A 25,983-nucleotide genomic window follows, 5' to 3' on the forward strand; every position below is an offset into this window, starting at 1 on the left:
CTCACAAGGTCATTGACATTGTTTTTAAAAAAAAATTCCTCATCTTTTTCATTCAAACTTGGGATGAATTAAAATGGTGATTTAAATTTTTTTAACAAATTAAATATTAATTTTAAAAAATATTCTTTTATACAATTTAATTTTCTTACTTCTAGATGTAAAACTATTAATTAAATTTTCATATTCAAATTTTGATAACCAAATTTAAATAAATATAAGTTTTACGATATTAAATAGAGTATTATTATTAGATATAATAATATACCTCAAGTAGATAATAAGTTTACAATTCACTTAGTTAAAAATGAGGGTATTCAAAATTATTTTAAAATGAATAAAGATAGAAGTATGTCTAATTATTTTAAATAAAAAAATGGAGAGAATAACCCTTGTAAAAGAAACAACATTAGGAAATAAAAACAATGAAATAGGATAACAATAAAAAAAAAATCATGCGCTCATGCTCAACTCATCATCATAGGTGAAGCACAAAAATAAATAAATATAGAACAATGTACAAAATGATAAAACTAAATACAATCCTTAGAAAATAAAGATCAATGAGATCAAACCAACTATTATAATTTATCAAGAATTAAATGAAAGTCATTTTAGGCACAGATCAAAAGAAAAAATAAATCATATTTTCTATTACCTAAACCAGAATAATTGTAAATGATAAAATGGAGATAAAAGAAAAATCAAATAATTTATGACTGTAAATATATCTAAATAAAAGTTAAATTTAATGTCTATCAAGAAAGCAAAATGGTAGAGGTATCTAACTCTTTATTGCTAAAAAAAATAAAATCTTCTATTTTGATCCGACATAATATGAATGAATGCATCAACATTTGAATTTAATAAAGCAAGGAGCATCGTAACACTGATCGAATCAACGTGTTAGGTGTGGTTTCTTTTCTCCAATCTCAATGAGCAAGAGAAGCCCAAAAAGGAGGAGTTGGAAAAAGCGAAGAGTAGAAACTTAAAAAAAAAACACCAATGAATGGATAAGATAAAAAATTTCTAATTCATGTTTTGATTGATCAAAGAAGAAGCATCACCAATGAATGAGAAATATAACAAGAATAAGATTGAGAGATATAGAAGAGGAATATATTATATTTTATAAAATAACATCCATAATTTAAAATAAATTTAATTTGTTGAAAAAAATTTCTTTATGACTCTATCCATTGAACCCTAATAAGATATTTACGAAATTCGAAGCTTTGATAAATAGATCATGTAAATATTTAATCACATGAGTTCTAGTCTTTTCTATTCTGAAAAATATATATAAAAATATATTAAATATATTAAAAATAATGATCCCAATTTTTAAAGAATGAGATTGTGTAATTTTTTTTATCACGTAGGTCCTATTTTTTTCCATTCTTTTTAAAAAAACATATAAAAATATATTTAATACATTAAAAATAATAAGTCCTAATAAAAGTTGGGGCTCTAGGCATATGTTTTAATATCCTATGCCTAAAGTCGGTCCTGTATTGGACGTTTGCTGACCTCCCATAGGTCATTTAAAATATTTTTTATGATTTAACTATTTATATTTTATTGTGGGGCTGATGATATTATATTGTTTAGGATGAGTGATATTTTAATTTTACTTTGGCATCATACAAGTGATACAATTAAAAATATAAAATCTTCCATGTCTCTTGATAAGTACTATTTTTTTAAATTACAGTATATAGAAAAAAAATATCAAAATGATGTTAATATTGGTGATTTTTATACCATTTCAATACACTTGATATAAATTGGTCTTATTTTTAAATGTGAAAAATTAAACTAAAAATTCACCATTATTCTTATAATGTTGGCTTCTTGCGTGAAGATTTATCATTAATAATAATTAATCAGATTGGATAACATTGAGTTTGGATGATCGATCTATTTGGTCTTATTCTATGAAAATTTTTCATTGAGCATTAGGATACCTAAGAGATAATTGAACATTTTTACTATTACATCATAGCTGGGGCGAAACTTCACTATTAGCGCTTTCATTTATGGTTGTTCTAAAATATTGGCGTCCAATTAACTATCTCTTTAATAGAGATTAAGTCATCAAGTGGTGGATGCTATATAAAATTTAAATAATTGATAAATTAGATATTATAAGAAAATATGGTGATAAAAGGTGAATATGTTCGTCTTCAGTGTCCCTGTCAATCTGTCGCAGGGTCAATATGGAAGAGGTAAATCACGGATGATTACTGACGATATTATAAGAAAATATGAAGATTATAGTAGTCGATTCGATGTGGTAATCTTGATTAATAAGTGATCATGGATTATGGATACTTTCATTAATCCGATAAACACTGGTTCGACGATCGAGCAGGATCATCGGGCCACACTATTAGTCAATAAACTACATTTTATAAAAAAAAAGTGGAACCGCCACATCAGCGGCCCCCCTAGAGCCGGTCCCACGGATATGGAGGGAGGTAAATGCAGGTACACAGGTGGAAAGTGCATAGCGGAGACGTTAACCCCAGGTAATGACACCCCGGGGATCGACCCCTAGACCTTTCAGCTACAGAACCATGCACTCCCCATCTGTGCTACGTCCTGGGGACCAATAAACTACATTTTATGATCCGCGGTACAGTGGCAGGATGTTTTTTTTAAAATTTTTAGATATCTGAGAATTAAATCTCAGTCTCGAAATGACAGGATGATTTTTTAATTTTTTAGATTTCAATAAGTTAAATAAGTTAATAGATGATTTTTTTTTTTTAATGGATAGTTGAGGTAAGAACGTCCGGGATTAATCAGCTTAGATGACAACTAAAAATAAACGACATTTATGGAAACCAGCAAAAACGATCAACGGACATTTTGTTTGGCTATGAGGATTGGAAAAAAGGACTCTTCAATCAATCTGCGCGAAGGGTCCTAATCCATCCGTCAAATTTAAGTCTTATTAATCTTGACCGTTATAAATTTAACGGCCAAGATTAAATAAATCAGAACTGATGGTTAGATAAAGCCATTCACGTGGATTACGTTCTTTACCATTTGGAGGGACAAAGCTAGGACTCGTAGGAGTAGGAACGAGGGAGGCCATCCGATGGGAGCCATAAATAGAAGGGGGAAAGCTTCTTCCGAGGAAGCAGAGGAAGAAGAGGAGAGGAGAGGAGAGGAGGAAGGAGAGGAGGTGAAGGAAGATGGACAGGATGGAGAGCTTCCTGAAGCGGAACTTCGAGGTGGCGCACAAGAACCCGTCGGAGGACGCGCAGCGCCAGTGGCGGAGGGCCGTCGGTGCTGTCGTTAAGAACCGCCGACGCCGCTTCCGCATGGTCCCTGATCTCGACAAGCGATCGGTCGTCGAGGCCAAGAAGCTAAAGATCCAGGTAACAAAATCGATCCATAACCTCTCTCTCTACATTGTTTGACCGGATCGGACTGCATTTTTGTTTTTTGTTTTTCTCATTCTTCTTGCCGCGCGTAATTGGGGATCTGGATCGCGTCCCTTTCATTCTTTTGAGGAACGAGGCGCGCCCGCTAGCGCACGTCTGCTGGAATTTCCGCAATGCGCTTGTTTGTCGATCACGATCACATTGGTCGTCGTCGGCCAAGTCTTCCGGAGAAATATGCTAAACTGTAACTTCAGCTTTGAAGATTGAAAATTTTGAAACTTCCATTAAATTTCGTGGTTGACCTTGAACGTTGTTCAAATTCTTCTATTGGCTTGTCCTCATTGTTATGTTTTTTTTATTGACTTTTGACTTTGTCTCAAACCAGGGAATTGTTTAAGGACAATTGACATTTTTTTTAAGGCCTGACGTACAAATAACAAGTTCAACTAATACTCAGTACATGCTTCGGAAGGCATTCCGATCATACTACGAATATTTCTGCAGCCGTTCTCATTCATAATTAATTATTTTCAGTATTTTTGTTTTTCTTGTTTCACACACACATATACACATGTATCCATAGATTTGAATATATACGTGCATAGGTATATGTTTATAGTAGAAGTGTGCATGACCTTTAAAGACATGAATGCATATTGGAAAATGCATCTCTCTCTCACTTTTGTCTTTGGACACATGCTGAGAGAACTATGTTATGCAACACGGGATGAAATTTCTTCTTAGATCTTCTATATTGAACATGTTAGTACCTTGTCGATGTATTATATTTGGGAGAATTTCAATAACGTCCTATATCTATCTCTCTATTTCTTACCTAATATATAGATTGTCTGTCCTAGATTATTCGTAGTGAATTTCATTGACAAGCATCTCTCTATAGATTATAATATGAGAATGTTATTCCATGTCATTGGCTTATAAGAATATGACTATTTGAATGCTTTAGAATAATAAAATGTTAGGCTATGGCATATACGCAATCTTATAATTTTCTTAAAATCACAACATTAAATTCAAATATTAGAAGGGTAGGTGTGTGTCGAGATCAAATAATAACACATAACGAAAATAAGATTATGGAAACAATACAACGCCAATACAAATTATTTAACATGGTTTAAGATTGTATAAGTTCCTAGGCCTATAGTTCTTTCATGTTTAGTGTGACATCCATGATTGGAATTACAAATCCACTCCTTTAATCAAGGCAATGTAGCAAACCTCTACTAATAACCTAGAGAAAGGATAAAATCTCACAAGAATCAAATTCGGCCCAACCGATGGGCCAATTGATTAGTTTTTCTTGTTGCGCTTAATTGTTTTTATTGTTGCAATTCAATTTGAGATTTATCATTGTATTTATAAGATTTGTCGTTGCATTTGTTTTTTATTTTTTTGTGCAATTTTTTTTAACTTGATTTTTGCAAATATTCTAGTATTTATCTTTTGCTGCAAATTATTTTTTACATTACAGGAAGGAGACTTACAAAATTATTTAATATGATATTGAAAATGAAAAAAATGCCTGTAATGGAGAGTAAATACTCTAATTTCCTTATATAAGAACAAGGGAGACATACAAAATTGTGCAAACTATAGGAGTATTAAACTAATGAGTCATACCATGAAACTTTAGGAAAGAGTAATAGAAAAATGATTAAGGAAGGAGACTACGGTGACCAAAATTCAATTTGGGTTCATGCCTGGAAGGTTAACAATAGAAGCTATATATCTTCTTAGACAACTAATTAAAAACTATCAGGAGAAAAAATAAGAGCTACACATGGTATTCATTGATTTAGAGAAAGCTTATAATAGAGTCCCAAGAGAAATTATATGGAGAATTCTTGAAAAGATAGGTGTTAGTGTAACATATATTGAACTAATTAAGGATATGCATGAGGATGTAACGACCATAGTAAATTCAGGTGGAGTAACTGAAACATTTCCAAGAAAGATAGGATTATATCAAGGATCAGCTCTAAGTCCCTATTTTTTACACTAATTATGGATAAACCTACTCCACACATTCAAGATACAGTACCGTGGTGCATGTTGTTTATAGATGATATTGTTTTGGTAGATGAAACATGTGAAGGAGTAGATGCTAAATTAGAATCTTAGCGGAAAACACTAGAAGGGAAAGATTTTAGACTTAGTAGAATAAAGATAGAATATATGGAATTTAAGTTAGCAATATTAGACATATGCAGACAATTGTTAAGATAGGAGATGACGAGTTACTTGAACTGAGAGTTTTAAATATTTAGGATCATTTTTGTAAAACGATGAAGGGATTGAGAGAGATGTTTTACATAGAATACAAGCAGGATGGTTGAAATGAAGGTGAGTGTAGGGTGTTTTATGTGACCATAAAGTACCTCTAAAACTTAAACGAAAGTTCTACAAAACCGCAATTAGACCTGCTATATTATATGGTGCTGAATATTGGGCTATAACTCAAGCACATGAGCAAAAGATGAGAGTTGCAGAGATGAGGCTATTAAGATGGATGTGTAGATATACAAGAATGGACAGAATAAGAAATGAGAGTATTAGAGAGAAAGTCAGAGTTGTATCTATTGAGGAAAAACTCCGAGAGATATGTTTAAGATGGTACGGGCATGTACTTAGACGACTAATAAATGTTCCAATTGGCAATGTGAAACTATAACAAACATGCATATCAAACGAGTAAGAGAAAGACAAAAAAAAATTTGGTTAGAAGCAAGAAAATAAGATAAAATTTATTTAAGTATAAATGATGATATAGTAGGGGATAGAGCTCAATGACGTAAAAAATCCATATAGCTGACGCCACCTAGTGGGATAAGGATTGATAGTTGTTGTTGTTTTTGTATTACAATACACACCTCTATCTAACTTTTGATTGAGTTATGAATTTTTATAAAATTTAATGAAATGTCTATTATAAGTTCCAATACGAGACTCTATCTGTGGTTTGCCTTAATTTCATCAAAGTCAATTTTCCTCCAATTAGTCTTCATATTAACTTATTCCTTCTCAAAGCATATTAAACAACAATTACTTTATATTTTTTGTCATTGGTAAAAGTAATTCTCATTAGCTTCCCTTAAATGTTCCACGAAATGGACACTTGCCAGATTTGGGTGGAGCTAATTATCGTCTAACCATTATGCACTTGCTATTAGTTGGGAAGAATAATGTAGTAGATAAATTATTTTTTAGGTTTTAGGTTTTATTTTTTTAAAAACAATTTGTAAGACCTATCATTATGCATTTACTAGCCATCATAAATTAGGAGCATTTAGACCCTGGTGTTTTTTGGAGAGTAAAATAGGGGAATGAATCATTGTTTCCTCTATAAAGCGACCCTCAAATTCTCATGAAAATCAATCTTCAATGTAGATATATTTTCTCTTTTTTAGCTTGTTCTTGTGTGATATTGGTCGTCTTGTTGCTGCGTCATCTTGAATGATTTCTCATGTTGAGTGGGTTACCTATTATAATTTGATACCTCTTTATTATTCTATATATAGAGGGAGTCTGTATTGAATTGTGAAATATTTACTCAACTCTTTTCTATTAAGAGTCGAGCTTGGAACATACTTATCCATCATGTATGTTCTTGTTTTCCATATCATTAATTGTTGTTTAGTTTTATGTATTGGAACTCTGTTGGCCAATTTACCTTTTTTTTTAAAAAAAAATATGGTTGAAATACCATGGAGTAGCTGATGAAGCATAAAACAAAGTTAAAAAACATATTCTTGGTTCTTTCAAAAACATAGTAAGTTCACTAGCTGTGTGACATGGTTCCAAGCGCAAAAAATATTCTTTGCATTCTCTTAAATGATAGTTGGCCCTTGGTTGATATTCTTATCAAGAAAGATATGCTAATGGCACATGTTATCTGTGCAGGAAAAAATCCGAGTTGCTCTTTATGTACAAAGAGCTGCTCTGCAATTTATTGACGGTATGAACTCAGTTTACTGAATGGCAGAAGTTTAGTCTTCCAGTTCTTGTTTCAATCACAATTTTCTTTGATGCAGCTGGTGCACAAACTGAATACCATCTTCCAGAAGAGGTAAGAAGTGCCGGTTTTTGTATAAACCCAGATGAGTTGGCATCTATTGCCTGTGGACATGATAAAAAGACACTGAAGAAGCATGGAGGAGTTCAAGGAATTGCAAGAAAGATCTGTGTTTCGCTTGATGATGGCATAAAAACAACTGACATATCCATCAGACAGGAAATTTATGGTGTCAATAAATATGATGAGAAGCCTCCACGTAGTTTCTGGATGTATGTATGGGATGCATTACATGACTTGACATTGATCATTCTCATGGCTTGTGCATTTGTATCTGTAGTTGTAGGGCTTGCCACTGAAGGGTGGCCTAAAGGTATGTATGATGGAATAGGAATTACCCTCAGCATTTTCTTGGTAGTGTCAGTGACTTCAGTGAGCGACTACAAGCAATCATTACAGTTCAGAGATCTGGATAAAGAAAAGAAGAAGATCTCTATTCAGGTAACTAGAGATGGCTACAGGCAAAAGGTATCTATTTATGATTTAGTCATTGGGGATATAGTTCATCTTTCGATTGGAGATCGAGTTCCTGCTGATGGGTTATATACATCTGGATATTCCTTGTTAATAGATGCATCAAGCTTGTCCGGAGAGAGTGAACCAGAGTATGTGTCAAATGGAAAACCATTTCTACTAGCTGGTACCAAGGTGCAAGATGGATCCGCTAAAATGCTTGTTACTTCTGTTGGAATGAGGACAGAGTGGGGAAAACTAATGGAGACATTGAGTCAGGGTGGAGATGATGAAACACCCCTGCAAGTCAAACTCAATGGTGTTGCAACAATAATAGGAAAGATTGGTGTAGCATTTGCAACAATGACATTTTGTGTTTTGTTAGGAAGGTTTTTATTTAATAAAGCATATCATATGGGCTTCAAATGGTCTCCGGCTGATGCATTAACAATACTCAACTATTTTGCTATTGCTGTCACCATCATTGTAGTTGCAGTTCCTGAAGGGCTACCTTTATCTGTAACATTGAGTCTTTCTTTTGCGATGAAGAAGCTTATGGATAAGAAGGCACTAGTGAGGCATCTGTCTGCATGTGAGACCATGGGATCTGCTAATTGCATTTGCACTGATAAAACTGGTACTCTGACAACTAATCACATGATTGTAGACAAATTATGGATGTGTGAGATATCTAAATCTGTTCGGGGTACTGAGACTTCTACCTATCTCAAGTCGGTCATTTCTGAAGAAGTTTTAGGAGTCCTTTTGCAATGTATATTTGAGAATAGTACCTCAGAAGTGGTGAGAGACAGAGATGGAAAAGCCACCATACTGGGTACCCCAACAGAAACAGCATTGTTAGAGTTTGGTTTGGACTTGGAAAAGTATCTAGAATCCAAACATGGGAATTGCAGTAAACTGAAAGTCGAGCCTTTCAATTCAGATAAAAAGAAGATGTCTTCACTCATCAAATTACCCAATGGAGGGATTCGTGCTTTCTGTAAAGGTGCATCTGAAATTGTCCTACAGATGTGTGACAGTATGATTGACAGTAAGGGGAAAACCATAGTTTTATCTGAAAAAAACAAGGAGGATATTATGAAAGTCATCAACAGCTTTGCTTGTGAAGCATTAAGGACACTTTGTTTGGCTTTTAAAGACATACACGTTAATCAGGATGATGAAAACATCCCTGCTGCTGGTTACACACTGATAGCTGTTTTTGGAATCAAAGATCCAGTTCGCCCAGGAGTCAAGGAAGCTGTGCAGGCTTGCATAGCTGCTGGTATTAAAGTTCGGATGGTAACTGGGGATAACATCAATACAGCTAAAGCTATAGCAAAAGAGTGTGGCATTCTGACTGAAGATGGTTTAGCCGTAGAAGGACCAGAATTTCGAAGCAAGAGCCCTGAAGAGATGAAAGATTTAATTCCCAAACTTCAGGTTTCTTTGCTAAACTAATGAGAATACTACCAAGTTACCTTCAATATAGTGCTTATTAATGTCTAAACTACGATTGCATCTGCTTTTATAAAAAAGATGTTGTTATCTATATGCCCTTTACAGGTATTAGCCCGGTCTCTGCCTTTGGACAAACATACTATAGTAACCAGATTGAGAAAGACGTTTAATGAAGTTGTGGCAGTCACAGGTGATGGCACAAATGATGCTCCGGCGCTACATGAGGCAGACATTGGCTTTGCAATGGGTATTGCAGGCACTGAGGTATTTGCAACACAAATTTCTTTCCCATTTATTTCCAAGATCCACAGAAACTTTATTCAGCCTCTGATTTTTGCCATTATTGATCTTAGAATTGACTCACTATTTTTTATTAAATTAAAATAGTGAGAGTCAATTCAATCAAATTCCAGGTAATAATTACTTCATCATATTTGTACAACGAGTTGGGCCTCACCTAAGGCCCAGATTTTTTTGTTTTTTGTTTTTTTTGTGTGTGTTGTTAGATTTATCCTTCTTTAAGGACAACATTAATCATGCTAAATCAGCAGAATAAGATATTCTCACTTTTGTGCCCAAGGGATCACAATAAACCATTATCTTCTTATTTAATATATTGCAATAATCCCATACCATTCCGGAACTTGGGTTTCAAGTTCCTGACTAAGAAAGAGATGTTTCTGCAAGATTCCTAGTATAAAGCTACTTTGACATCAAATTTTGATTTAAGTTGATATAGTTGTTGCTACATACAGCTTTGAATTTTATGCTAATCCAACTACAGAAAATCAAATTACTTTATCTGACTAGATAAGCAAGGTCTAGAGTTTGATTTTAGTGCTAGTTTCGATATCAACATTCATCTATGTTGTGCTGTGCCAACACTGACCACAAGTCAATCCATTGCCAGAATTACAATGATTGTTCAGAACCATTAAAAGGGAACTTTTCTGCATTTTAACTATTGCTATGATGTTTAGTCACCTTTGTTTGATCTCTGAATTTGGATTATTGACCGTGTACAGGTAGCTAAAGAGAGTGCTGATGTTATCGTCCTAGATGACAACTTCACTTCTATAATTAACGTAGCCAAATGGGGTCGTGCAGTTTACATCAATATACAAAAGTTCGTTCAATTCCAGTTGACGGTTAACGTTGTCGCTCTGACGGTCAATTTTATTTCTGCATGCATCACTGGTACTCCCCATCCTTATTAAAAATATTAGATTTTTTCTTACTTTGGCCCTTGAAGACAAGTTTCTTTTTTAAATGCCCCTAAAGTTTTAAAATTGTCAAAATATGTTTTAGCAATTTTTAAACTCTTGTCATTTCACTTTCTAATTATTGGAATAATGATGTGATTAATGATGTTAACGGTTGGAGTATGAAATGATAAAAAAAAAAAATACTCAGGATACTTAGATGATTTTAAATTTCGATAGATTTCCTATTAAAAATGTTCCTTTTTTTGAAGTTAGTTTATCGCTCATTGGTTATACAGTTTCCATTCATGCAACTTTTAGGTAGTGCTCCTCTCACTGCCGTCCAGTTGCTATGGGTGAACATGATCATGGACACACTGGGTGCTCTGGCATTAGCAACCGAACCACCAAATGATAGTATGATGAGAAGACCACCTGTTGGGAGGGATGAAGACTTCATCACCAAAGTCATGTGGAGAAACATAATTGGGCAGAGCATATTTCAGCTGATAGTGTTGGGAGCTCTAATGTTTGATGGGAAGAAACTTCTTAAAATTGAAGGTCCAGATTCCGACATCATTCTCAACACATTCATATTCAACACATTCGTTTTTTGCCAGGTAATAATTTCTATTTAATTCCTAATACACAAAATATTTCGTTTGTTAGACGAAAATTTCTAAAATATAGTTGACCGTTCACTTTAAAGCTCCACTCAGATAGATTTTGGCTGCATTGATTCATAAAAATTTCCATATTTTTCATTCTGTTCTCAATTTGAGAAAACAGATTATGAAAAAAATTCACAGATTGTTCTCTGGAAGATGAAAAATGTTTGTTTTTTTTTTGGAGAATTTTCATGATATTTTCCCAATGATTTCAAATTCATATATATATGATTTATCAATAATCTTTAGAGTAGATGAGTCTACTCTTTTTATTATTGGCAAATTTAATTATATCATCAATAACTACAATAAATGCAAAAGGAACCTAGTTGAAATGGGGGGAAATGAATATGAAATGGTGGTGGTAAATATTCTCATAATTTTAAGGCCAGTGGTTGTACAATGTCGACAATTCATTAAAAAAAAAGTGTTCTTCCGAGTTTCTTATAATTTTTTGTGTTTTAATAAACTTAATTTTTCTAGGGAATGGATAGTTTCCTTTTCCTGACATTTAATTTCGTCGATTCGAATTGTTTTAAATTTAAAAACTACTCCTGATGCTTCAGGTTTTCAATGAGATTAACAGTCGTGAACTGGAGAAGATTAACGTGCTGAGTGGTATATTTGGCAACTGGACGTTTGTGCTCGTCTTAACTTCAACAGTCCTGTTCCAAGTTATCATAGTGGAATTCCTTGGGGACTTTGCAAGCACAGTCCCTCTCAGTTGGCATTTATGGTGGCTCAGCATTGTGATCGGCGCCGTCAGTATGATCGTTGCTGTGATCTTGAAGTGGATTCCGGTCGATTCCTACAATGGCATAGTTCACTGCAAGAATGATTATGAGCCACTCCCTAGTGGTCCAGAAGCAGTGTAACCACAGAAGAAACACTAATTCTAAACCCTTAACGACATCTAATAATTAGGTCTTGGACAAGATTCAAGACCGAGCATGTTTGTCTAGTATGAAAGACAATTCTCAAACACAAAGAAAGGTCAATCCACATTCAGAATTTCAACAGGTAACAGCCATCTTGCTCTTAGTTTAGGGCTATGACAAGGGTCTCAGAATTTTGAGCTCCAATTCTTTGAGGACTATGAATTAACAACAGCACCTGATGTTAGTTTATTGTTTGATTCATGGATTGTATATAAATTCCACCGTGGTTCGAGGTGGACTTAGTATTTATATTTCGGTTCCGTGTTCAATAATATTCTCTCTTTGTGCTAAAGCCTAATGTAGAATATGAATTGTGGTTTGCATTTGAGATACCTATGAATCCATATCCATGTTCTTTTTATCAAGGGGCATCTTAAGATTCCTCTACTCTCTTAGCAAGCGATTACCTGATTGAATTCCTTTAAGGCATTTGGATACTTTTTAGCTAGGGTTTGTGCTTTTGGTATCCATAATCATTGTGAAGACAATGACTATGATTGTAGTGTTTTGAAGTGTTTTTGAAAGGCATATGTACACAAGTCTGGGTGTAAAGCTCTATGATTGTAGTTGTTCAGTTGACATTTTTTTTAATGCGTGTGTTTTACTCTTCTCTTCCATGTAGCTCCTAATTGTGCATAATTTTTTTAACGCGTGGCTAATTGTAATAGACTTGTAATCTAGTCCCATGTCTTGATCTTCTTTTTTCATAAATGGGGCAATATTAAAATATTTAAGAGAATAAATATAAGGATTAGAATTCGAATTCCAACCGAAATGAATATTTTGGATGAAGATCCTTTGAGTGTGTATAAGTTATACTTCAGGAGAGATATTATGTAATTTTGAATGCTTATTTAAATTTTGCTGCCTTGTGTGCATTAAAAATAAAATGAAAATAAAAATGTACATTTTGTTATAATTGCCTAATTACACAGAGGGAAGCTCTTTTCTGCTGTTGCCAATCACAATGAAGGTAAATTGTGAGGTAGATTCGACTTGTGCTCCATTTGGATCAGCTTTAAATGGATAAGAAAATTTTATATTTTCGCATAATGTAATTAATTGATCAAAACCCTGAGAAAAGCCCTATCGCTGGCTGACGCTTCTTCTCGCGCCGCCACCTCGAGCCAGAGCGGCGTGGGATTCGATCTCTTCCGAGCATGGCACTCTACCTTCTCTTCGAGTCAGCCTCTGGCTACTCGCTTTTCAATGCCTACGGCCTCGACGAGATCGGCCAGAACACGGAGGCCGTCCGGAACTCCGTTCTTGATCTGACTCGGTTCGGGAAGGTCGTCAAGCTCGCTGCTTTCCATCCCTTCTCCTCCGCGCTCGACGCACTCAACCAGTGCAACGCCATATCCGAAGGTCAGAACTCGTACTCAAGACATCCTCTTCATTTTTTTTCATTCCTATGATGCCTGATGGTGATATCTCGGGATCTTCGTGTGAGTTTAGGGCTTATGACCGAGGAGTTGAGGAATTTCTTGGAGCTGAATCTTCCCAAGGTGAAAGACGGGAAGAAGGCAAAGTTCAGCCTTGGTGTCGCGGAGCCCAAAGTCGGGTCGCAAATATTCGAGCTGACTAAGATTCCTTGCCAGAGCAACGAGTTTGTGCTTGAGCTCCTTCGCGGTGTGAGGTTGCATTTTGATAGGTTTATCAAGGACTTAAAGGTCAGAATTTGATTATGATTTTGAGATATGTTTCTGTTGCAGTCGGAAGAGTGGTTGAATCTGATCTGATATATTTTTTTCTTCTTGTTCTAGCCTTCCGACTTAGAAAAGGCTCAGCTTGGTCTGGGGCATAGTTATAGCAGAGCCAAGGTAAAGTTCAATGTTAATCGGGTGGATAACATGGTCATCCAGGCTATTTTCCTTCTGGATACCTTGGATAAAGATATTAACTCGTTCTCAATGAGAGTCAGGTTTGTTATTTGCCCTTACCTATCTTGTTGACATCTGAATATTTAGTAAATGTAGATTTGCATCAATATCTAACACCGCGAACCTTTGATATTGTATTAACATGGTTTTTATGAAGTTGGGGAAGTGTGGATTTTGGGAGCTAAATACGAGACATTAGAAATGTGCTTGTTTCTTTTGGAGGCAGATTGGACATATTATTTACCTGATATTAACTACAAGTTAGGCCATGATTCCAATTAAAATTAGATTACTAGAATGCTAACTAATTAGGAAGAATAGTTAGCAATTTCTGTTTTATTATCTTATGGCGAGATTCTAAGGCAAATGCTTGTGTAATTTTGATATGCCTAGGCTAGAGATTAGGGTACTCAAATTCTACTCTTCTCTCACCTCAGTGTATGTTATCAATATTTAGTCACTTAACCTAAGAATGTGAACTTTCTGAAGATCAAAGCCTGTTGTGATTTTATTCAATACTTGTGTTTGGTTGTATACAGAAACACTGTGTAATTGATTAATCACTAAATTGTACTTTCTGTAACGAATCACTTTTCACTTGTGTGTACTACTTAGGGTTTAGTGTGGGAATTGAGCATGTTTGGACCATATAGATTTCATTTTCTCTGCAGAATTTAATCTTCACAACTTATTTTTTAATGAAATATATGTTGGTTTTCTTCCTGATTTTTCCTGAATAATTTCAAACTCTTACAACTTTGTTCTCAAAGAAAGTGCAACCTAACTTTGTTCTCAAAGAAAGCACAACCTTTTTCTCTTCAGGGAACTGCTTCATTTATAGTGTTATTGATTTTTTTTTTTCATTTCTCAACAATTAAGTCTCCATTGTTGGTGCATGCCTGGTATTTATTACATACATATGATCTTTGAAGGACATGTTTACTTTATCCTAAACTTCAAATTTTTCTAGACTTTTTGCTTTCCAAAATTGAGGTTAATTGGCTGCTACTATTCATAATGTTTGTCATGTTTGTGTAATCAAAAACAAAAAAAGGTGTCCTTCCCAAATATTGATAGCCTTCACGAAATTCCTACTCCATTACTGCTTCAATGAACCTCTTGCAAGTGTGGCCTTGACATACCACAAGTCCACAACTACCTCATAAGCTCTGTGCGTGCATCAAAAGCTTTGTTTTCACAGTCAGCTTGACGATACCTCGCAAATTCCTCATCCGAAAAAACACATCTTCCCTATTACACACCTTTGACACATGTCTTCTTGGCAAGACCTCCTCCAGTGTGATCTTCCCTGCTGCCTTTGAGAGGGAGTGTTGAAATATATAGTTTGGCCCCGCATGGGATTTTATTCTGATTGATTTTTATTTTGTAGTTGATGTTTTTGGTATGTGTGTATGAATGGACACACTGTCTCTTTCTGTATGACAATATTATTTGTTACTATCTAATTATCAACACCTTGTTTATCCCATTTCTTTCCTTGGTCATTCTTCGAGTTTAACCATAGAGGCACAAGACTTTAAGGAACTCTCATTCAATTGGCTACCTTATCTTCCTATTTACACGGGTTTACTAATCTGTGTTTTGCTCCACCTTGTTGCAGAGAGTGGTATTCTTGGCATTTTCCAGAGCTAGTCAAGATCATCAATGACAATTATCTGTATGCCAAAATTGCAAAGTTTGTGGAGGATAAATCTGACCTGTCTGAGAATCATATTCCTGAACTATCAGAATTAATCGGAGACGAAGAGAAAGCAAAAGAAATTGTAGAAGCAGCTAAAGCATCCATGGGTAACGAGTCTATTTTTATTTACTAAAACAATGTTTTATGGCTCATTTTTTATTTATTTTTATTTTTCAGGACAAGATCTGTCTCCAATTGACTTGATTAACGTCCAGCAATTTGCTCAGAGGGTTATCAATCTTTCTGAATACCGGAAGAAGCTCTACGAGTATCTTGTTACAAAGATGAATGATATTGCTCCTAATCTGGCTTCTCTTATTGGTGAAGTAGTTGGGGCTCGTTTGATATCTCATGCGGGGAGTCTTTCCAATCTAGCCAAGTGCCCTTCGTCTACACTCCAGATACTCGGCGCAGAGAAAGCACTTTTCAGGTTCAGTTTGTCTTCCTAGTATTCTCGACACTGATGCTTTATTTATTTATATATTTCTCCTCTTGTACCACAGGGCCCTTAAAACTCAAGGAAATACTCCAAAATATGGACTCATCTTCCATTCGTCCTTTATTGGCCGAGCATCTGCTCGAAATAAGGGTCGTATAGCACGCTATCTTGCAAACAAGTGCTCCATTGCATCCCGAATTGACTGCTTCTCTGGTAAGTCTTTTTCAGAGTGCATATTATTCCTTCCTGCAATTAGGTATGGATATACATTAGTCTTACCATAAATATTCCCTTTCAGAGGTGAATACTTCTATTTTTGGACAGAAGCTTCGTGAGCAGGTTGAGGAGAGACTCGACTTCTACGACAAAGGTGTTGCACCTCGGAAGAATGTAGATGTGATGAAAGTTGCCATAGAGAGTTCCTTGAACAATGCCACAGAGAAAGATGCCGGTGAGTATCCTCCATTTGTTCATTGCAACATTGTGCACCTTATCAACCATTTGCTCAATCTCGTAAAAGGAGTATTTACTCTGAAACAATTATTTTATACAACATTGACAAAAAGTGTGAGTTCTTTTTTCATCTAATAATGTCGATCTTGAGTTTGAGAAAGCCATTACCTTTTTTTTCGAATCTTGAGATCTTGGTATTTGAGTTTCATTTGCATATCCTTCACTTTCGTGGTTCATTTTAGTTTTAGTTTTGCTTGCGGCATGACATGGGTTGTTGTCGGCCTAATCAATATTGATCTATGTATGGATGCAGATGGACAGATAGATGAGGCCTCTGTAAAGAAAAGTAAGAAGAAGAAATCTAAAGGTGAGAATGAAGACGGAGAATCCATGGCAGTCGACGAACCGATCCAATTTGTTACAGATGGAGAGCCAGAAACGGAGAAGAAGAAGAAGAAAAAGAAGCAGAAGTTGGAGGAACAGCTAAAGAATGATGTCTTGGGCGAGTCGGATGGTCATGAAGCAGAACAGAATGGAACCGCAAAGAAGAAAAAGAAAACGAGCCATGATGAGCTAGGCAATGATGCAGAGGCGCAGAATGGGACTGAAGGAAAGAAGAAGAAGAAAAAGAAGAGTAAATCACACGATGAGTAGAACTTACCACCCAAATATAAACTTCCCTGAGATTTGGTTATCAACTAGAAAATTTTGAAGCATGATGTTGTTTCAGAAAGGACTCATTAGTCTTTGGAAGTTCATACTGAGCCATTGAACTTGTGGGACTTCAGTTGAATTTGTTGTTTCATGGTATTTTCACTTAAGCGATATGTGACTATGATTACATATTGATTTAGAACTACATAAGGCAATTTCTGAGATCTTTAAATCAGTGTTGGAAGAGATGAATATTATTGTCATTTAGAGGAGTTCGTCATTCAATTTGAAGGAGAGAGTGTTGTCAAAACATACATTTTTTGATGTGGGTTGTTTCCTTGAGACCTATAAAGGGTGTTTAGATATCGGTAGGAAAATGCCTTTCATCTTACACTCACTAATTTCATGATAATTTAAAAGAATAAAAAAAGTAGCGAACTCTTTGTGTTCGCCCTCCTTTATTTTTAAATGTTTTTCTTATTTTTTTTTTTTACTTTCAATGAAGGTTTTCGAGGGAGTTAGTAGTGGTTTTTTTAATTTCCTTTGTGTTCACCTTCCTTTGTGTTCCCCTATGCTCGCCTAACCATTGAATTATAGGGTTATTTAAATGTTTATCGAGGAGTTTTAGAGTACTAAAGGTTTTTATGATTGGTGTTAAAAAAACTGATCATACTGTATTTGACCAGATTTGTGGTCAATTTGTGGTTTAATCGACTGATTATGAATTGGATTAGGGTTTGATCGATTTGTTTCGGTTTGGGCATCCAATCGGTTCAGTTCGGACTTAAGCTAAATTGGCTTAGAACCGTACCGACTTGGAAGCCCATGCGAATAGGAGTGAATAAAAGATCATTTAAACTAATTAATCAATTGAATCAATATAATTCCAAAGTTTAATTTAGAAATTCATTTTAAAAAATAAAAATTGTCAGTTGTATTTTAAAATCCATAAATCCGTTAAACCAAAACATCACGTGGCAAAATTTGATCGTTCAATTTGAAAAAAATCCATTTAATTAGTTTGGTATGATAAAAAAATCAATTTAATTTTGAACTGATTACTCATCTCTATATGTTGATTCTGTCCGAAAATATGAAGTTGAAAAGTTCTCTATATGTTAATTCTGTCTGAAAACGTGAAATTAAAAAGTCAGGAAGATTGTAGTTTTGCTGACTGGATGAAGACTTCGCTTCTATCTGCAAAATAAAATCAAAATCAGGGAAGGGGTCTTTGGTATTGATCCTCCGACACTCAAGTTAAAAATAGAGGAAGGAAAATGAAAAATGATAGAGACCAAGACTTGTTTTTCTCTTATATTTTCCTCATATCTGGCATGCCCTTTTATACCTTTTTTTAGTGACCTTCCATCTTTCCTATTTAATGATATTGATTATCTACAAAAGATATTTTTGTCTTGACTTCTGTATATTTAATGACAGATTGAGTGTTATGCTTTCCTTTCACTTCCTCAAGACATTTAGTCTTCTCCTATATTACTTCGCATGACTAATGTCGGTGCCATATCCGACCGGGCAGGTGGTTCGCTCGGACTAATTTCCCACCCGCTGAGCAGCATCATTCCGATCGACTGATGTAGTCATTCCTGTTTGGATTAGCCTTGCTTGAACCCTCGTGTTGACCATTTTGACTTTGACCTATACCGTGGCTATTGACCTATGCCACGTAAGCTCTTATCCTCGCATCACAAGTCTTCCCCTAAAGTCTAGTCGAAGAAGGCTGCAAGTCCGACTGACTGGACATTGGTACCTTAAGTGAAATCCATTCCCGATCGAACTGTGTGTGGTCCATTAACTGTTGAGCGACCCCTGAACTAATGCCACTTGGTTTTACTTTTCCTTTGGCGATCAGGAATATTGTGTGCCGATCGGAAAGATAGTCAGCGATACTTTGTAAAATTTCCATCCTTCACTATATCCCTTCGGGCGAGCGTGATTTTGGCTGACGTCATTCGAATTTCTCAAACTTTGCATAAATCCTCGAAGATTATAGCTGAGCACGCGACCATACCTTTTTAATTAAGGACTTTAAATGTGGCTTGTTGACTAAAGGACACATGTCCAATACTGCCGCCACATGCCGGATGTGACGGGTGGACATCCACTAGATGATGTGACGTGTACCGTTTTCAAATTCAGTGATTGGATTTGTTTCTAGGTTTGTGTACCCTGGATCGGACGATTGCCGTCGATCGACCGCAAGCTTTATAAGTCTCGCGTGTGTCGTTGTCGTCTACTTTGTTCCTTGGTCTTCAGATTTTGCCGCTGTGCTCTCTGCTCCGGCGATCTTTCCCCTTTCTTGTAAGCCTTCCTTCTCATTCAGATCTTTTGGTTGTTTCATAGCGTTTTCAATCGAACTTGTTGTGTTCTCGTCGATCTTTATTTCCGATGACGAGTTCCTCTTAACTTCCTGTCCCTGTTCTTGGCCCCTGGTACACCTCTGTTGAATCTAGATTCGACGGGGGTGACACAAAGAGCCTAAACTCTGTTTACGAAATTCCTCCGGGCTATAAAATTACCCTTCCTTCTTCGTCCGATTGGCCCCATGAGCTTCCTCTGGGCTTTGTATGTTTCATTAGGGACCGCCAGTCTACGATTCCTGGCTCACCCCTTCTTCTCTGCAGTTTGCAAATATTTTCGTATTTCTCTCCACCAGGTAGTGTCGAACTCCTTTCGGCTGCTATGCGGCGTTGTAGTCCTTTTTTGTCTGCACAACATTCCTCTGTCTGCCCAGCTTTTTCACTACTTCTATTATTCAAAACTATTCGAGTCGGGGGCCTTCCTATTCCAAGCCCAAGTGGGCTCGGTCTTTTTCGATAAGATGTCGTCCTCCAATAAGCATTGAAAGGACTATTATTTTTTTTGTCAACTTCCCCGATCGACCCAATTTCCCGATCGGCTGGAAGCTAGAAGTCGCGAATCCGTCGTCGCTTGGCAAGTACAAGGGCCGATCAGACTACCTTCAGGCGGCTTCCAGCTTGGTTGGTCAGAAATATGATATCCACAAACTACTTGTGGAGGGCGTCCTCTACGTATTTGGCTTGAGCCTAATCCGCACAAGGCTTCCGTTCAGCCTAGATATGCTTCTTCTTAGTCTAACTTTTGAATCTAACTGATTTCTCTTTTTCTTTTGCAGCTCAAGTCATGTTGCACGCACGTCTGGCCGAAAAATCCAAACTCACGGACGCAGAGATCAATGTTGTGGCCATGGCCGAGTTGGAGAGCCAGGGCTTGCAACCGGTCGGCTCTCATGAAGATCCGCTTGGAGAGAGAACAAGGGCCTCAGATCAAGGGAGCTGCGGAGTAGCCAGCCATACGGTTGGTGGTGAAGCGACTGTCGCAACGAATCCCCTGCTCGAGTGTCTTCCGGTAATTCCAGTTGCTGACGCCTCAGAATCGGCTTCCTCCAGGGAGCCATTGATAAGTCGAAAGAGGCGTTGCACAGAGATTGCCGCCCAATCTACTACCTCCACTACACAAACTCCAACCAGGACCAGTCCACGTCTCTCATTCGAGCGGGGTGAAACCTCCACCCCTGTGCTCAAGCAAGCGATGGTCGTCCCACATACTTCACTTTCATCCGATCGGACGATACTTTTGTTGGTGTGGTTAGCACTAACGGTCTAACCCAGGTTTTGATGAATGACAAAATAGGCTAAGTTAGTTTTGTTGTTAATCTAACACTCTGACCGAGTGTGCAGGAGAAGTCCAGACAGGTCGACGGGCTGACCGGATGTCTGGCACGAAGTCCAGCTAGGTCAACGGGTCGACCGGATAGCTGGCACGAAGTCCAAACGGGTCGACGGGCTGACCGGACGTTTGGCACAAAGTCCAGCTAAGTCGACGGGCTGACCGGATAGCTGGCGCGAAGTCTAGATGGGTCGAAGAGCTGACCGGACGTCTGGCAGGTAAGTAAAGGTAAGTCACTGGAGTTGAGTGACTGGGAGGACGTGTTCCTGGGAAGGGAACTTAGGCACCGATTCGACTTAGAACCATTTCGGAACTCTAAGTCGAGATTGTGACTAGATTACGGTCTCGAAAAGACAGAATCTAAGTCATACTCTTTTTCTGTTAAACTATGAATTGTGCTAATAATCTGTTTTGCAGGGTATAATTGCCTCGGACTAACGTGTTTCTTGCAGGAAGGAGTCTGCTGGAAAACTTGGGTCCGAGCGCCCGGGAGGTACCCGGGCGCCCGGAGGTACCCGGGCGCCCGGAGGCAAAGTTTTATCCCCTTCGCGTCAATGCCACATGGAGGCTCAGGAATTTTCTAATGGACTTAGATGTGATTCCTAGTTTGCCCAATATCATCACAATTTATTGTGATAATAGCGGTGCAGTTGCAAACTCGAAGGAACCACGAGCCCATAAAGCAAGTAAACATATAGAGCACAAGTACCACCTGATACGAGACATCGTCAAGCGAGGAGAAGTTGTCGTCGCCAAGATTGCATCAGCAGATAACCTGGTAGATCCTTTCACTAAGGCCCTTCCGGCGAAAGCTTTTGATCTGCATGTGGAGGGGATGGGAATCAGATGTATGGCAACAGATATGGCAGCTTAGTCTTTTAGTATAAGTGGGAGATTGTTGGAGTGTATACTAAAAGCCTAGCTTTTGTAAACATTTATTTTTGAAATAAAAGAATCACATTGGTTAATATCTGCATTTATTTGTTAAATGTAATTGTTCAATTAATTTATATAGTAGATAACATGGAGTGTGGAGTCACACTCAGAAGATCATGTAATCGGTTCTTTATAAATTATAAATAGTTGCTCACGACTAAGATGGAAAGGAACAAACCATCGGAATAGTCGTAGTGTAATTAAGTATTAGTTTATCTTGATTAATAAATTACACTAGTACACTCTAAGTGTATTGAGTAGGACCATTTAGGTAAGTTCTTTTTGTACTGACTTAATAAAAGAACTAGACCTTAGTTATTATGGAAGTGTGTGCTCTTAATCCTAATATAATAACAAGCATATATATTTAATATTTATTTCTTTGACTTATCAAAGGGTGAGGTTTAGCTCGATAAATCAATATGCCCGATAAGTTAGGAAATGATATTACTTATAGTATGTGTTGTTGATTATAGAAGGAATCTGTGTCCTAGTTATCTAGGCTGAGAATGTCCCCAAGAGGAGCTCATAAGGATTGACATGTTAAAGCCTGCAGGTGGACTTAGTCCGATATGACAATGAAGTTGAGTGGTACTACTCTTGGAGCTAGATATTAATTAAGTGAGTTGTCAGTAACTTACTTAATTAGTGGACATTCGTAATCTTAAACACAAGGAGACTAACACACTCATGATAAGAAGGAGCCCATAATGTAATTTGGGATTGGTGCGGTAGTGCGATAATAACTCTCTAGTGGAATGAGTTATTATCGATGAACTTGAGTTGTGTGTTCGGGGCGAGCACGGGATACTCAAGCTCATCGGAAGGTCAAAACCAATTTCTCCTCTAGGTCCCTGTCGTAGCCTCATTATAGCCTCAAGTCCATCCAAATGTAAGGCTCTTCTTGGTGTCCAAGAAGGGGGCTGGACCATTGCTTGGTGACCAAGCAATGACCGACCACATCCTCTTTAAAGGGGCCGACCCTTTGCTTGGTGACCAAGCATGAAGGGATCGACCACAATATTCAAACAAGGAGGGTTGCTTTTGAATTTTTAAAATCTTCTCTTTGTAGAAAACTATAAGTTTTAAAAGAGAGATTTTAATTTTAAAAACTTTTCTTATTTGAATTTGGCCACATGTTTTAATAGAGAGTTTTAAAAGTTTTAAAACTTTCCTTTTTTAACCATCCTCATGGTTTAGGAAAAAAAAGGGAGAAAAGTTTTAAAATTAAAATTTTCTATCATCATGTTAAAAAAGAAAATTTGTAAGAGAAGTTTTAAATTTTAAAACATGGTTTTAATTTTTAGAACTTTTCTTTTTTAACTTCTACTTTAGGAAAGAGAGCTTGCAAAATTTTATAAGAGTTTTTCTTGTAAAATTTTATAAAAATATATTTCCTTTTTCCCCTTGATGAGATGGCCGGCCACCTTGCTTGGTGCCCAAGCAAGTGGCCGGCCATATTAAATTAATTAAAAACATCACAAAATTAAAATTGGTGATTGATTCAATCAAGAGGAAAGAAAAGAAAAAATTAAAAGGGAAAAGGAAAAACTCTTGGATGATTTTATTTTTTGTAAAAAGTTTTTCCTTATTTACCTTGGGCAAGTAATATAAAAGAAGGGGTAAGGGGGGCTTCATGAGATACAATTCTTATTCTCTTGCTTGGAGATCATCAAGTGGCCGACCCCCTCTCTCCCTTCTCTTTTCCCTTTTGCTCTCTTCTCCTTGGTGGTGGTGGTGGCTGGATTTTAGAAGAAGAGGAGGAAGCTTTTGGGTGGTGTTCATCTTGGAGGATCGTCGCCCACACGACGTCCAAGGCGAGGCGAGGAATACTGCAGAAGATCTCGAGGTCATTAGCTTACAAAGAGAAGGTATAACTAGTAATTTTTCCGCATCATACTAGTTATTTTCTTTGTAAGAATTATAAATACAAGAGGCAATTAGATCTAGTTTTTTGAATTTATTTTCGAGTTTGTGTTTTTCTTCTTTTTCGAATTTGTGATTCGATTGTTCTTTTTGGTTAACCTAGAGTTATTTAAGGAAATAAATATTAGCTTTCCTTAAAAGGCTTTGCCTAGGTGGTGGTGGTTGCTCCCATATCCAAGAAGGCCATGTGCCTCCCCATGCAGTCCTGGAAGCCAATTTTGGAAATTAATATTTATGGAATTAATAACTTAGGTAGATTTGAATCAATAGTGTTAAGTTTCACCTGCGATTCAAATCTAAACCATTAAAAACAGATAAGTTAAATTTGGAATATAATCAATGATGTTAAGTTCTGTCTGTGATTCCTAATTTAACTTCTAAAGAACACAATAGGTTATTTAAGGAAAGGTTCGACACTTGTACAAATTTTTGTACAGTGTAACCGGTACGTTTTCCTAAGACTAACCAACAGTTACAACAAAACCGGACTTGGCTATAAGTCAAGTTCAAATAAAACATTTAATTCATTAATAACCCAACACAAACCAACAAGAAAAGCTTGGGTTCTGAAAGCGTGCTTAACCACGCAAGTAGGACTAAACCAATATTACATACCTAAAAATAAAATATATTATGTAAAGTCAAATAAACCAAATCAAAAACCACAATACAAACCTAAACCAAAAAACTCAAAATCTAAATATTCTAAAACTCACCGAAACTTAGACAATCATCAAGTAAATTATAACTATAAAAGAAATAGACATAAACCTAGAACGAAAAATTAAAGGCCAATAATTCAGGGGGAGACTCCAGAATAGCTGGCACCTCCAAAACTAACGTACCCGGAAGGGTAACTCAAACTAATCTACCCGATAGGGTACTTAGGACCACTTAGGAAGGGGACTCAATTTTAACTTGAAAAATGGTACTGGTGAAGTTTTGGATGATAGTACGTTAGGGAAGCTTAGTCTTTGCATGTCTAGGAAGATATGGCTTCGACCCGATGCATTTGGCTAAGTGGAACTGACCGAAGCTACCCTTTATGGATCCTAACCAGTTAGACCAAGGTTTTGTACTAAGTCTAGTGGATAGGACTATTTGGAAAACCTCGAAGGCATGGTTACTCTAATGATATCCAAGTGACTCACCATAGCCCAGAAGTTTATCCAGAGAATGCTTATCTGTTGAACCCAAAGTTAAACCTGAATCTAACACAAGTTAAAAACAAAATCCTAAAATTGAACCTAATTCTTCTCAAAAAATTATAGGATTCCCTGATTGAAAACATAGATCAGGTGAGATGACTAAGGACCCAATTAAAATTCAAATTAAATTAAATCGAATTAAAATTCAAATTAAATTAAATCGAAATAAAATAAAATAAAATAAAATTAAATTGAGTCAAAGAAAATTAAATTAAAGTAAACTTAATTTTATTTATTTTTTAAACTTAATTTTTTTTAACTTAAAAATTCATTTTAAAATTAAACTTAAATTTTTTAAAATTTTTTTTTTTAAAAAAAATCATTTTAAAATTAAACTTAATTGTTTTAAAATTAAACTTAATTTTTAAAAAATTAAACTTAATTTTTAAAAAATTAAACTTAATTTTTAAAAAATTCATTTTAAACTTAAACTTTTTTTAACTTAAAAATTAATTTTAAAATTAAACTTAAATTTTTTAAAAACTTAAAAATTCATTTTAAAATTAATTTTTTTAAAAAAATTCATTTTAATAAAAAATTCATTTTAAAATTGGATTTTTTAAAAATATTCATTTTAAAATTAAACTTAAATTTTCTTTTTAACTTAAAAATTCATTTTAAAATTAAACTTAAATTTTTTAAAAACTTAAAAATTCATTTTAAAATTATTTTTTTAAAAAAAAATCATTTTAAAATTAAACTTAAATTTTCTTTAAAACTTAAAAATTCATTTTAAAATTAAACTTATTTTTTAAAAATTTATTTTATACTTAAACTTTTTTTAACTTAAAAATTCATTTTAAAATTAAACTTAAAGTTTTTAAAAACTTAAAAATTCATTTTAAAATTAATTTTTTTAAAAATTAA

General features: G+C 35.6%; 2 protein-coding genes across 2 annotated transcripts; both read left to right on the forward strand.

The window, feature by feature from the left end:
- Nucleotides 1-3,194: 3,194 nt before the first annotated feature.
- On the forward strand, nucleotides 3,195-12,467 carry LOC122046142 (probable calcium-transporting ATPase 8, plasma membrane-type). The gene is made up of 7 exons (XM_042606687.1): nucleotides 3,195-3,386; nucleotides 7,317-7,371; nucleotides 7,448-9,384; nucleotides 9,508-9,666; nucleotides 10,428-10,599; nucleotides 10,926-11,224; nucleotides 11,839-12,467. The coding sequence occupies exons 1-7, from the start codon at nucleotides 3,201-3,203 to the stop codon at nucleotides 12,145-12,147; spliced, it is 3,117 nt and encodes a 1,038-aa protein (XP_042462621.1). The 5' UTR covers nucleotides 3,195-3,200; the 3' UTR covers nucleotides 12,148-12,467.
- Nucleotides 12,468-13,271: 804 nt separating this feature from the next.
- LOC122046109 (nucleolar protein 56-like) lies at nucleotides 13,272-17,570 on the forward strand. The gene is made up of 8 exons (XM_042606643.1): nucleotides 13,272-13,575; nucleotides 13,666-13,880; nucleotides 13,974-14,131; nucleotides 15,712-15,899; nucleotides 15,970-16,222; nucleotides 16,296-16,444; nucleotides 16,530-16,682; nucleotides 16,998-17,570. Exons 1-8 carry the CDS (start codon nucleotides 13,371-13,373, stop codon nucleotides 17,336-17,338), a joined length of 1,662 nt encoding a protein of 553 aa, XP_042462577.1. The 5' UTR covers nucleotides 13,272-13,370; the 3' UTR covers nucleotides 17,339-17,570.
- Nucleotides 17,571-25,983: the final 8,413 nt, after the last annotated feature.

This window comes from Zingiber officinale, chromosome 2B (genome assembly GCF_018446385.1).
Source record: "Zingiber officinale cultivar Zhangliang chromosome 2B, Zo_v1.1, whole genome shotgun sequence".
Lineage (NCBI taxonomy): Eukaryota > Viridiplantae > Streptophyta > Magnoliopsida > Zingiberales > Zingiberaceae > Zingiber > Zingiber officinale.

Bases quoted from the DNA above. Each gene is read 5' to 3' on its own strand.
- LOC122046142 (XM_042606687.1), top strand. From the start codon at position 3,201: ATGGACAGGATGGAGAGCTTCCTGAAGCGGAACTTCGAGGTGGCGCAC. The intron at 9,385-9,507 runs GTTTCTTTGCTA...TGCCCTTTACAG, and splicing joins ATTTAATTCCCAAACTTCAG to GTATTAGCCCGGTCTCTGCC. The intron at 9,667-10,427 runs GTATTTGCAACA...GACCGTGTACAG, and splicing joins TGGGTATTGCAGGCACTGAG to GTAGCTAAAGAGAGTGCTGA.
- LOC122046109 (XM_042606643.1), top strand. From the start codon at position 13,371: ATGGCACTCTACCTTCTCTTCGAGTCAGCCTCTGGCTACTCGCTTTTC. The intron at 13,576-13,665 runs GTCAGAACTCGT...GTGTGAGTTTAG, and splicing joins GTGCAACGCCATATCCGAAG to GGCTTATGACCGAGGAGTTG. The intron at 16,683-16,997 runs GTGAGTATCCTC...GTATGGATGCAG, and splicing joins TGCCACAGAGAAAGATGCCG to ATGGACAGATAGATGAGGCC.